Source organism: Anthonomus grandis, chromosome 9 (assembly GCF_022605725.1).
Source record: "Anthonomus grandis grandis chromosome 9, icAntGran1.3, whole genome shotgun sequence".
Classification (NCBI taxonomy): domain Eukaryota; kingdom Metazoa; phylum Arthropoda; class Insecta; order Coleoptera; family Curculionidae; genus Anthonomus; species Anthonomus grandis.
Window position 1 is genome coordinate 10,671,800 of NC_065554.1, and position 12,688 is coordinate 10,684,487.

Here is a 12,688-nt window from a genome sequence, read left to right on the forward strand (position 1 = left end):
TAGATTTATGACTAGAAGATCTTATCAGATCTTAAATCACTTATTTGAAAAAAAAATTGGAAAACGATCTATTCTATTATCCATTTATTTATTTATTCACGGAACTTGCCTATTAAATTACAATAATAAAGTAAATTACAAATTTGGAGCAGACGCCAGACAAAGTAACTACCTACATTAATAATATTATAGAGCACTTAAGACATAAGCTATAAAATACAAAATCTAATCTTTATCACATGCCTAACTGTATAATCACAATACATTATATTTACCAAAACTGAATATCAACTAAATCAATATTTTTCAAGAAACACTCTTAATCAATCTCACAAATGACTTGAAAGGCATCCTGAGGAGGTCAATCGATAGGAAGAGAATTCGCTAATTTAGAGGATCTTGAAATGAATGAGTTTATGCCCAGTGCGCCTATAGAGTTGATTAAACGTTTGAACATATCTCGTTTCCTTTCTTGGAACAGTAAGTCTTATGGAAACCAACAGTAGAGTTCCATTGTCATAATGAAAACCCAACAGAGGCATAACATCAAACTTAAAAGCAATAAAACGTAAAAACTTTCTTTGTACCTGATCAATTCTGTGAATGTGACAAGTACAGGGTACGGCAGTGGAATGTGACGTTTTTCGCTACAAAGAAGTAAAAATCTGAAAAATAATACTTATTTAATGCAGTTTTTATTAGTTTATTATTTTTTAAAATTACAAATTTTTAATGTCCACTATTAAACTTTATAAATTTTTTAACTCAATACTTTCGCAGATGTTGATCATAACTGTGCCTTAAAGTCTTCCATCAATGCTTATCTCGTCAGTTATGTTGTTCTTTAGATCATCCAGTATGCGAGGCTGTATTAAATACACTTTAGACTTAAGGACGCCCATACGATACAATATGGAGCCTTTAAGTTAAGGAAACGTGTTGGCCAGGTAAGGTCTCCATTTCGGGACATAATCTCCCAGGAAACTTATTCCTTAAAAACTGCATAAGTATTCTAGGGGTGTGGCCAGTTTCCCCATTTTGTTGAAATCATATTTCGTCATCTTCAACTCTTATTCTACGTAGTTTGACGATAATAAATGTAGTATTTGGAAATATCGCTCCGAGGTAACGGTTACAGTTTGATTGTTCTCTTCAGAAAAATACGGTCCAATAATCCCAACAAAAGGTTGCAATGCTAAAGATTTTTCATGCAACTGCATGATTGTGCACGCCAATTTTGAAAGTTTTGTTTATTAACAAAACCCGATAAATGAAAATAAGCTTCATCCGACATAATTAAATTATTCTTTATATCTGCTTTTTCGCCCAACAATCTTACAAACTCCCTGCAAAATTCCAGTCTGTTAGGCGGATCTGTGGGAGATAATCGATGCACAATCTGCATACAATAACAAACACATCAGTCATAAACAGAACTCCCTTATCCTTTCATATGTCGCATGTATGTCGCTGTATACGCGGGATTCTATATAGAAAGACAGTACTCAATAATAGGTCTAATTAAGGAACAATATATTTGTCTCACAGATAAAGGACCAATAAAAGCAAAAGTACAATGTTTCACAAAACCTAACATCCTTAGAGTCTTGGATATCATTTTATCAATGTGTTCTACAAAAGATAGCGAGCGATCAATTGAAACTCCCAAGTCCACAATAGACGGTACTCTATGAGGAGTTTTTGCTTTTAAACCCAAAAATCAAATTATTTTGATTGAACAGCGAAAATGACACTTAGATATATTCATTTTCATGCCAATGACACCACAGCTCCAGCCTTTCCAAATCACCCTGCAGTCGGCGGCAGTCAAGAAAAGATGCCACAAAGCATTTAAGCATTTAAGGTCATCAGCAAAACAAAGAAATCTTGAGTAAAGGAAACACTTAGAAATGTTATTAATAAAGATATTAAACAAAAGGAGACCAAAATGGTACCCCTGAGGAACACCTGAAGGTACAGTGATTTCTTTAGATTTGAAATTGTGTACCCTTACTATTTGAGTGCGATCTTTAAGGTAACTCCGACAGATAATCAACATATGTTAACAAATTAAGATCAATAGATTTTTGTCTAAAGAACCCATATATTGTCCCTCCATGATAATGCAAGATAATAAGTTCGATAAAGATACAGTGATAATTTTTTTAAATACCTTAGGAATGGTGCTTATGTTACATACTGGCCTATAGTTTGTAATATCTTCCCTATTTCCAGATTTGTATATTGGTGTTAAATAGCTGACCTTCCAAGATTTAGGAAATATTCCAGTTGACAATGTTTTGTTGAAAACAATGTGTCAAGAAATTATAAAATTGCAACGCTGTAAAAGCTGGAGGTACTCCATCAAGACCAGGACCATTTATATTTTAACTTTATGATCTCTTCGTATATAGAAGAAATCGGAATTTTCAGATCGGCAAAAGAAACTGAGTCAAAAAACAAATCTTCAGGTCGATTCAAGTCAGTATCAATACTATAAACAGATCTAAAATATTCCGCAAAAAGGTCGGGCAGCTCAGTACCCAAATTACAGTGATTGTTGCCATCGAACATAACAGATGGGAAGTTTTCAGCCCTACGTTTGGAACTCATAAACTTCCAAAACTGTCGGATGTTTCTGTTAATCAACAAGGAAGAATCACAACGAGTAGCATATTCTTTTTAACAGTATTATATAACAGTAATATTAGTAGTATTAAACACTTTCTACAAATTTCCAAAGAGAAGACTATATACAAATACATGGCAGTTGCCAGCTGATACACCTAGTAACATTGTCCGTAACCAGGTTTGAGTTCATGTCAAAAAACTCTTTATTTATTATTATTTTTAATTTTAATTATTTACATTCACATATTGTTGACAAGGATGAATGAATATAATGTAAATAAATAAACTTAAAAATAATAATAATAAATAAAGGTTTTTTTGATATAGAGTCAAGCCCTGCTGTGTATAACTGATACCAATTTTAAACTTTTTATCCCCTGATGATGGACACCGCTGTGTCCGAAGCATGTAGAGAATTATAAAAAACTTATTGATATTTAATAAATAAGTGGAGGGAGACTACTGTAGGATTTTCATTTTACCTTAATCTACGACTGCACCGCAAGTATAGACTATATCACTATTAAGAATGCTTTAATTCAGTTAAAACATTCTGGGGCGGATATTGACTCAAATCATATACCTCTAGCAGAAGTTATAAAATTCAAACTGAATATAGTTAAAAAGAAAATCATTTCTTAATACAAAAAGCAAGCGAATACGTTAACGCAAAGGTAAAAAAATTAAAAGAGGTGAAGGACAACAGACAAACAGAAATAGAAATGCTGCAAGGCAAACTCGACAACTTTAACTTAAACAAAAAAATAAAAGAGGTAATTAGAATTTTTAAAAAGCGGCAAGTTATGAAGATCATAGACACAAATGGAAAAATTATCATTGACAAACATGATCCGAAAAACAAGTGGAAGTTAAATATTAATCTTTTTAAGGATCAAGGACCGGAGGTCACGTACTTACTGTCGAAAGAAGCTACAGGCCCACCCATAATAAACCACGAGGTAGAAATAGCAATAAAAATTAAAAACAAAAAAGCAAATGGGATGAGGCTGACTTTCTACAGCTATTGAATGATGAAAGAATAGCCTGGATTACCGACATCTTTAACAAAATATATAACTTGGAACGAAATCCATATATAAATGGAAATATTCCCGAAAATAGCTGCAGTCAGAATGTATAGCGTTGTCCAAAAAACCTACAGCAAAGAAGTGCGAGGAATATCGGACCATCGGTCTGATGACCATCATCTACAGAAGAATTTACAACAAATGCGAGATATCAAAAAACCAATGTGGTTTTATAAATGCTGTCGGAACCAGAGAGACACTCTTTGAAGTTCAAGTCTGAATCCAGAGATGCAGAGACCTCAACTGTGATGTATACGCATGTCAAATTGATTATGGGAAAGCATTTGATCTTATCTATAGTTCACAATAGTATTTCTATGCATTATTTTAATAACTACAAGCAAATATATCGCAAAACTATAAAACTTTCCAAAACCAAATATTATAAAGATAGACTGTAGCCTGCTAATAACACACAAAATGAAACATGGAGCATTCTCTACGAGGTGTTCATTTAATTATTGGAAATCATTATTAATATGTAATTTCATTTTACTGCTCAGTTGCTTCTCTGCTCGCTCTGAGCATTTACTTATTTCAGCTAATCCGCTATCATTTGTTTATGGTATGTTTGGTGAGTCTTTACTTTATCCTCATCACAGCTGAAGAAATCATGGAAACCTTAAGAGAAGTAAAAACTAAAGGTTCCTTAGGTTGAAACGGTATTTTAATAAAAGTTCTAGCAAATTTTCCTATATCAGCATTGTTATTATTGGCTGAATGCATTAATTCTTGTTTTTTGGATGGAGAAAGCAAGGAGAGGATAGATTTGCTAATTTTAGATATTAATCTATATGTTTACTTTCTTTACACTCTCAAATTGTGGAAAAGATCAATTTAAAATTTCTACTGGAATCAGACAGGGATGGATTTTCTCGCCTTTTTTATATTTAACTTATAATCCGAAAAAAAAGGTATCCTTTTGAACGGAGTCAGACTGAATAATATTCGATACGCCGACAATACCACGGTGATATCTTGGATATAAATGGAGATCCCCTATATGTCGACGGAACTCGAATTAAACGTGTTCAACAAAATTTCAACCTTGGAACCATCATAAATGAACAATGGGATAGTGAAACTATCATGATAACTTCAGTTTTAATCTTCTCCCGAAGATGCTAACATCGTTAGCGAAAAACGTGTCGAGAGTAAAAATAAAAAGTTTTAGTAAGTAGTAAAACTGTCTCGTAATTTAAGTGTCATTTTCTGCATAACCTGCTTATTGGGTTCTTTAAGAAATCAAGAAGCTAAAAGGAAATCTTGTCAATAAGTTATCAAATATTACAGCTGTGTTCTAAGAAAATGTAAAATGAAACTAGTGAAAAATAAATGGGGTTTGTTGGCTTTTAAATATAAGAATCTTACAATTACAAAACTACCATAAAAATAGAAATCAGTGTGTGGCTAGAGACATATATTTTTGACAACTTCCAGAGTCTAAGTTACTAGCAATTCCAAGATAGACTGGAATGCTTCCTTTTTCTACCGCATTTTAGAGATTGATGAAGATTGTTGTTAACACGGAAAACTAAACTAGATGGTATCCTAGAAATTTGAAAGATCTTTGTCGAATAATCAAAAAAATTACAGGCAACAACAAAATTTAAAAAAAAAACATTTAAATAATAAACAAGATTTGTTTAATAATAGATATGACTAAAAATACTATATATCCACTGAATCAATTCAATTGGCGATAGTACTCTACTTAGCAGGATTCAGATAATTTTCTGTTTTAAAGCGTAAAGGTATATAGGAAACATTGAGGAAGAAGAGTGATTGAAAAGAAGAAAAAGAAAATGTATTTTTTCATGTTGTCACAGATAGTTTTTTGCATTGAATTTTAAATGAATAGGAAGTATTGAGGAAAAAGGAAGACTCTTTTAATATGTAAAACTTGATTTGCATATTAGGAACATTCAACAAGAGTCTTTAACAGAAATCCAGTAAATTATAATTTATATAATAAATACATTTGTAAATAAACCTGATTTCCTTTATTTTTAATATTAAAGAAAAAACTCGAATTTTATAGGAAGTACCAACTAGTAGATAAAAATTTGACAATTTGCAACTTCAGAGCAAATAAATACTTGAACAGAGCAACTGAAAAAATAGCAATATGTTCGTTAAAAATAATTGAAAGATTCATTAAAAGATTGACCTTTTTACTGGCAAAGGTCTAATTAATTTTTCGTACATATTTTCCCACAACTTAAACAAAAAGAGTGAAATTTTATTGCATTTTAGGCTTTAAATGTTTAACTTTTCGTCTTACAGGATTTATAGTTCATAGTAATTTACTCACTTATTATTACGCTTTCTAACGTTAGAATCGTAATCAGTGGTTTTCGAAAGTCGATTGTTTCGAATCTCAGGTTTTCTTCGTAATTTAACGTCATCATCCAATGGAAATTTATTTTCTTTCGGTCGATCCGAACGGTCTTTGGGAACTTGGTTTATGGATTTTAGGAGCTCCTGTAAAAGAATAATATAAAAATTACTAATTAAACGACAAATAAAACGTAAAAGAATAATATACAATACTCTTAATTAAACGGAAAAAATTAGGAAAGTTATTAGGACCTTTATGGTTTGCATTAGTGGTTTTTCATTACATTTTACATTTCTCGAGATACCGGATTATAGCCGTCATCGGTCGGATTAAAGACCACGTTATGCACCACCAATATCGGTCTATATCGTATTACAGATTGCAGCTTTCACGGTTATGGCTTACCACATTTTCACATGGCCAAGAAATATAAATTATTTTATTCTAATGTGAAATTTATATAAAGATCTTCAAAACTACAAATTATATAACACTTTTAATCTTTTAAATGGACCCTCGCATCAGATAAGTTGGTAGTTTTAGGGTTGCATAAAATTTGTCTCGTGTAATAAAAAAAAAAATGCTCTAACTTGGGTTCTACCTAGTTCATATTATCATACGAGCATAATATAATACAAGATCATATTTCAATATTAAATTATAGGCTAACTTGAGATTTCCTTTACGATCAAATAAGCAAAACAAAATTAAAGTAGCAGCATCAGCAGTTTAAAACGAAACAAACAATAACAAAATAAATTTAATTTAGCAACTCGTGGAAGAGTACGAAAACTAACCAGAATAATTGCTTTTGTTACGCAACAATAGCCAAATGAGTTACGATTAGGTTAACTAAAAATAGCAAGGCTGAAATAGAGTTTACATTGTCGATAGTAACATTTACCTTCTCAATTTCTCGTGACTAAAATAACGACGCGGCCTTTTTTAAATTATAGGGAAGACGAAGATAATTTTCTTGAGATTTTTCTAAATGACTGATTATATCTCTTAAATTGCTATAACCTCCATAATATAAAATACTTACAAGGATATAGGCAGTACAAATGTCCCGCATATTAACGCTTATTGGTCTAAATAGAGCCATTTTTAACACACTAAAAGCAACTAAGTAAAAAAACAACTTAATCAGATAATAAGAAATAACTCAATGGAAAACTGCACGTAACAACGTGGTCAATATACAAGTTGAAATTATTTAGTATTCATAATAAAGGTCTTTACGTATGATGGCCATGTATAGGGACATTCAAGTATGCATAGCTTCAAAGTTAACTACTAATCATCATATTAATCTGCGACAGGAACTACCAAATTTAAAACTTACCATCACGCCTCTATTTAGTGGACATTTTTTTGCGACGTATATTTATTGCCGGAGGGGACCAAATAAAGTACTAGTAATTACGGTTTTGTTGTGGTTTTTTATTGATTTAGATTATAAAACGGTTTATTTATTTTGGTAACTAAAGATATGCTATTTCAGATCATAAAATCTGATAAGCAAAAGTACAGCATTGGTCTATCGAAGTCCAGTTTTTGAGCTTTTACAAATGCTTGAATCTATTTTTATAAAACAGATTTTTTTAGGTTTTTACAGATTATTTCCGAGATGTTCTAAATATATATTCCCGAGACATTCATGTGTTTGAGTTATACAACATATTTTTGCTTCGGTTGTAAATGTTGATAAGATTTATAATGTTTTTCTATCCCCTCCAGGTCTCCAAGCTTGTATAATCTTTACTAGAAGTAAATATCATTCGATCTCTACCAAACATTCTCTATTTTTTAGTATCATCTAAAATAATTTTTTTAATAGTTGTGATTGATCTGCACCCACCTTGCATTTCATAATAGGAAGTTGTTCATCACAACTATACTTAACGTCACAACATCTACAGGGTGGTCCAGTTCAAACGTCATTAATTTTAATATGTGTTAGAAAATTGAAAAAGAAATAGACTTTCATTAAAAAAAAATTCTCAGAAATGTTTAATAACGAAGATACACGGTGTTAAAGTTAAGAATAATTATTTGTTTATTTATTATAACTTTTAAACTACCAGCTCAATTTTAAATAAATTTTGCGTGCAGGTTATTGTAGTGAATTGTCATTTATTGATAAAGTCAATTTGAAAAAAAATTGCCAATGACGTAACATGGACTTGGTCCTTTTTTTGTCTCAAATCTGCAAGGTGATAAAATATTTTTTCACAAGAAGTCTATTGTTAGATTCTTCATTTAATTTGAAAAAAAAAAGTTATTCTTGCAAAGTTATGATTTAACGCACGTTTTTAAAATATCTTACTTTAATTGTTCAGTAATACCTGTTAAAATGTTGCAAAAATTTCTAAAAAAAAAAAGGAAATCGGGCTTGGATTTGTAAAAAAGTTGAATATATAAGATGATCAAAAGCTACCTTAAGTCATTATTTTATTTGACAGGTTTGGTTTAAGATTCAAGTCTAATTTTCTTTTTTTTTTTTAGTTTTTGCGGCATTTTAACTAGCGTTTCTGTACAATTAAACTAAGATATTTTAAAAACAGTGTCTTAAATCATAATATTGCAAGAGTAACTTTTTTTCCACATTAAATGGAGAATCTAACAGTTGACTTCCTATAAAAAAATATTTTGTCACCTCGCAGATTTGAGATAAAAAGGACTAAGTCCCTCAGTATGTTACGCCACTGGCAATTTTTTTAAAAATTGGCTTTATTAGTAATTGATAATTTACCACATTAACCTGCATGCGAAATTTAATTAAAATTCAGCTGGTAGTTCAAAAGTTATGATAAATAAACAATTAATTATTCTTAGCTTTAACACCCTGTATCTTTGTTATTAAACATTTCTGAGAAAAATTTTATAATAAAAGTCTATTTCTTTTTAAATTCTCTATCACGTATTAAAATTAATGACGTTTAAACTGGACCACCCTGTATATCAAGTATATTTTATTTTCTGTTAGGAATGGTTCATCTTTTTCATCGTTCTTCAGATTTAGTTTTTTTTTATTTTTTTAAGTACTTGTAATTTAAACTTGTACGATAAAAAGTTTCGATAAGGTTTTATTACATTTTTAATATATTTAATATTCAAAATAAGTGTCACAAAAACCTTTTACCTTTTTGCAAATTTTTTAGGTAATATTGATTGAAACGATAAAAAAATACAAACATCAAAAGTATTGACTGATCTATCAGAGAGACATTATATATGCTAAAAATACACTTACCAATAAAAGAATACAAAACAAAAAAGTTAATCATATATTAATATAGAAATTACAATGGACCACAAAAGATTACACATTCTTTCAACTTGAAGCAGATTCTCCAGGAAGTGAACCAAGGGAAGAAGAATGATCCTAAACTTATTAAAAACTGACCTACAATCAATTCAAATTCCGAATGGCTCTTCTTTGAACATCAAAAACAAAGCGTACAATCCTGAGCACTGTGTAAGACATTGAGATTTCAGAGCATATATGTATATATATAAGGCTGAAGAGTTTGGAAGTCAATTGGTCACAATGCCAAGTGTTCTGATGAGCCACCATAATGCTGATAGTTTCAGCATATTCTCTCACTCCTGATCCCTAATTGAGAACACAATCCTGACGGTGATATTTACATCTCCAAATGTAGTTTAGTAAAATAGTGAATGAACTGATGATTTTAGATACAGAATAAACCGCAGCGAAACCAATACTAATATCCTTCCCTCATGTAAGCCCAGTTATGTGCAATGTGTGACATATTTCCTTAAGATAACATTTCATAAAATAAATAGTTAGGTCAAAGTTTAACGTACTTCCGTATTCATGATTGATGCAGTAAAAAGCTTAGCTAGATAGAGTCCAACGTCTCGCATGCCTAAGTCGGCCTAAGAGAGTGTGTTGAATCGTCCGCCCCTGGACCTTGTGGTGCAGTTCGAGGCGATGAGGATGGTGTTACTGTGTCCAGGCTTATATCATTGGTAAACTACGGACCGGTGAGATTAGCCATGCTTAAATGTCGTAACAGGACGTACACGAAACATCCTCTCCTTTTGATGAGGAGTGACTATATGGCTTTTGCGTCAGTAAATTATAACGGTTTCGTGATCCATATTGCAGGTAGAGAAGAGTGGCAGAACTCTAATAGGCCTGCATAAGTAAATAAGGGATCAGCTGGTACATAGATGGCACCAATGAACAACAGAGCTGGTGAAGTCTTCTGTGGTGGGGCCTCACTGTCTTATAGGCGAAAGTCTTTGCTGCGTTAAAATGCGAACAGAAAATTTTAAGTTTCAGACACCGCAAACAGTACTATCAATCTGCTCAAAGAGTAGTTCCACCAGTAAGGCTATTACTGCCGAGAATGTGAGCTCTAAGCTTGTACTGAAGTGTATAAAAGTTCTAGAGGAACTCTTATGATTGGCTGGGTGCCTGGGTACTCAGGTAATGCTGGTGACAAGGAAACGGTCTCCCTTGCTAGACTGGAATTTGCTTAGTTGCCATCAATAAAGAGTCTGTTCGACAGAAAGACCCTCCGGAGATAGAAGTACATTATATCGGGATAAGGCACACATAGATTAGCTCTCTGTCTGCCTCATCAGGCAATTATTGCGTTTAAGAGACGCCAAATTCGGCTAGTTCAGTCAAATATTTTTCAGTGTACAATAGTGTTCAATATAAGTTGTATATACACAAGATTTAAAAAATTAATTGCGGGGGAAACTGTCGGTTGATATACCCTTAGTTACATTTTTAGCGGAAAAGTCATGTGGCTATTTTGGAGATGAAATAGAGGGATGATTTACGATAGTTCATTCTTTTTTATTGACCCAATATTCCTCCAAGCAATGTCTGATCGTAAAGCGCTCATGATATTTTTTGCTCTTTAATATTGATAAACGTATGTGGACTCTTGGTCAATAGAAGTACCCAGGCAAATAATTCTCGAGTTTATGCAGATTTATGATTAGGCAATCAATTTCTGAAAGTAACTTACGTGGATTTTAAATATTAACTTCATTCAAACATCTCATTTATTTAGTGATAAATTTCATTAGATGTTAGGCTAAGATAGGATATAGGTAATGCCTATGAGAAACTTTAGTATTAGATCGTACCTAATAAACAAATTCCTTAGCCCATTGAATGCTATGAGTGAGCTTATAATTCTTTTTTTTTTCTATGCCAACCAGTATTCCCGTGGTAAAGAAAAATAAAAAGATAAAATTGACTTAAGAGGAATAATTTATAATTAATATCAATGATATTTAATGAGAACTGAGTTAATTTTTTTCAAATTTAAAAAATCTAAATATAAAGAATTAAAAACATACAAACATTGATATCAGGCATAATTTTACATTAACAGACAAATATCACAATAAAAGCAAAATAAAGTCAAATTTTAAAGTGCATCATGGTAGAATTCTTCCATATTATAAGTCATACCTAATAGTAAAATTTTAAATAAGTGTCGGAAAGTTCAGATTTGTTGGTAAATAGTTGAATACTTTCCTGCTTTCACAAGGTGATTTTGCAGTGTGTTGTAATGAGTGACAAAACCCAGTAGTGTAAAACAATTTTTAAAAGTAAGGGTAGAAGCTTCTAATATTAATAAAGACGTAAGAGTTAAAATTTTCAGGGCAAGAAAGTGCGGTCTACAAGACTCTCTTGATTTATTTCAGTAATAAAGAAGTACCTTATTGACAAAACCCCACAATGGTATTCCATACCTGAGCTGAATTTCAAATAATGAGAAATGGACTATCCGTGCCAGCTGATGTCCCAATTCCTACCTTACCACCCTTATAGCAAAAAATCCTGATGAAGGCTTTCTACTTAATAGTACATGGTCTTCAAATCGTAAATCTTGATCAATCAGAATGCCCAAAAACCGAGTTACTTCAACCTTCTGCAAAGGGTTATCATTTAAGAGCAGAACTGCTACGTCACACCTAAATCCAATACTATGTGGTTTGCTTTTAAACATAATGATTGGATGGGAACCATCCACTAACCCCTTCACTGCCTTATCTCGTCATAATATCTCCGTATCGTCCGCAAACAGGGTGAATTCTCCAGAGGTATTTAACTCAACAAGGTTATTTATAAATACCAAAAACAAGATTGGCCCCAAACCGATGCCTGTGGAACTCCGCAAGTTAAAGTAGTGAAACCTTTATCACAAACCGAACAACTCTGGCTACTTCCAATGTCACCAAGAGAATAGTATTTGGATTTTAAAAGGGGGGATCATTGAAAAAGCGGCAGATATAATTGTTTTCCTTACTAATAGCTTGTTAGTGGAATGGATAATAAATCTGTCATTTCCAAGTTTGTACGAGCATTTGAGTTACCAAGTCACTTGATTCCTTTAAGATTCAAAGTTATAGATATTTTTTACTAAACTGGGTGGTGGTTAGTAATAATTAGAGATCCTAAATTTGTTGTACCAAGAATGACAATCTTGCGCTGCGCATATCGTAAACAAAATGTTGAAGATATGCGATCTACATAAAGATAATGTTGAGTTAAACTATTGACATGAATGCCTCGTTTAGAAAATGAAAATAAGTCGTAATTTTTTAAATCGTATTAAGATATTTTTTG

At 31.8% G+C, this 12,688-nt stretch overlaps 1 protein-coding gene across 6 annotated transcripts in view; it reads right to left on the reverse strand.

Annotated features, from left to right (window-relative positions):
* LOC126740816 (uncharacterized) overlaps positions 1–12,688 on the reverse strand; it is a 166,264-nt gene that overhangs the window by 11,387 nt on the left and 142,189 nt on the right. For 5 of the 6 annotated variants that reach the window (XM_050447005.1, XM_050447004.1, XM_050447003.1 and 2 more), the window contains one exon: positions 6,034–6,203. In XM_050447005.1, coding sequence (XP_050302962.1) covers positions 6,034–6,203 — 170 coding nt within the window. Of the gene's footprint in view, positions 1–6,033; positions 6,204–7,105; positions 7,229–12,688 lie in introns of those variants that run through there. The other variant, XM_050447007.1, reaches the window with a different exon arrangement.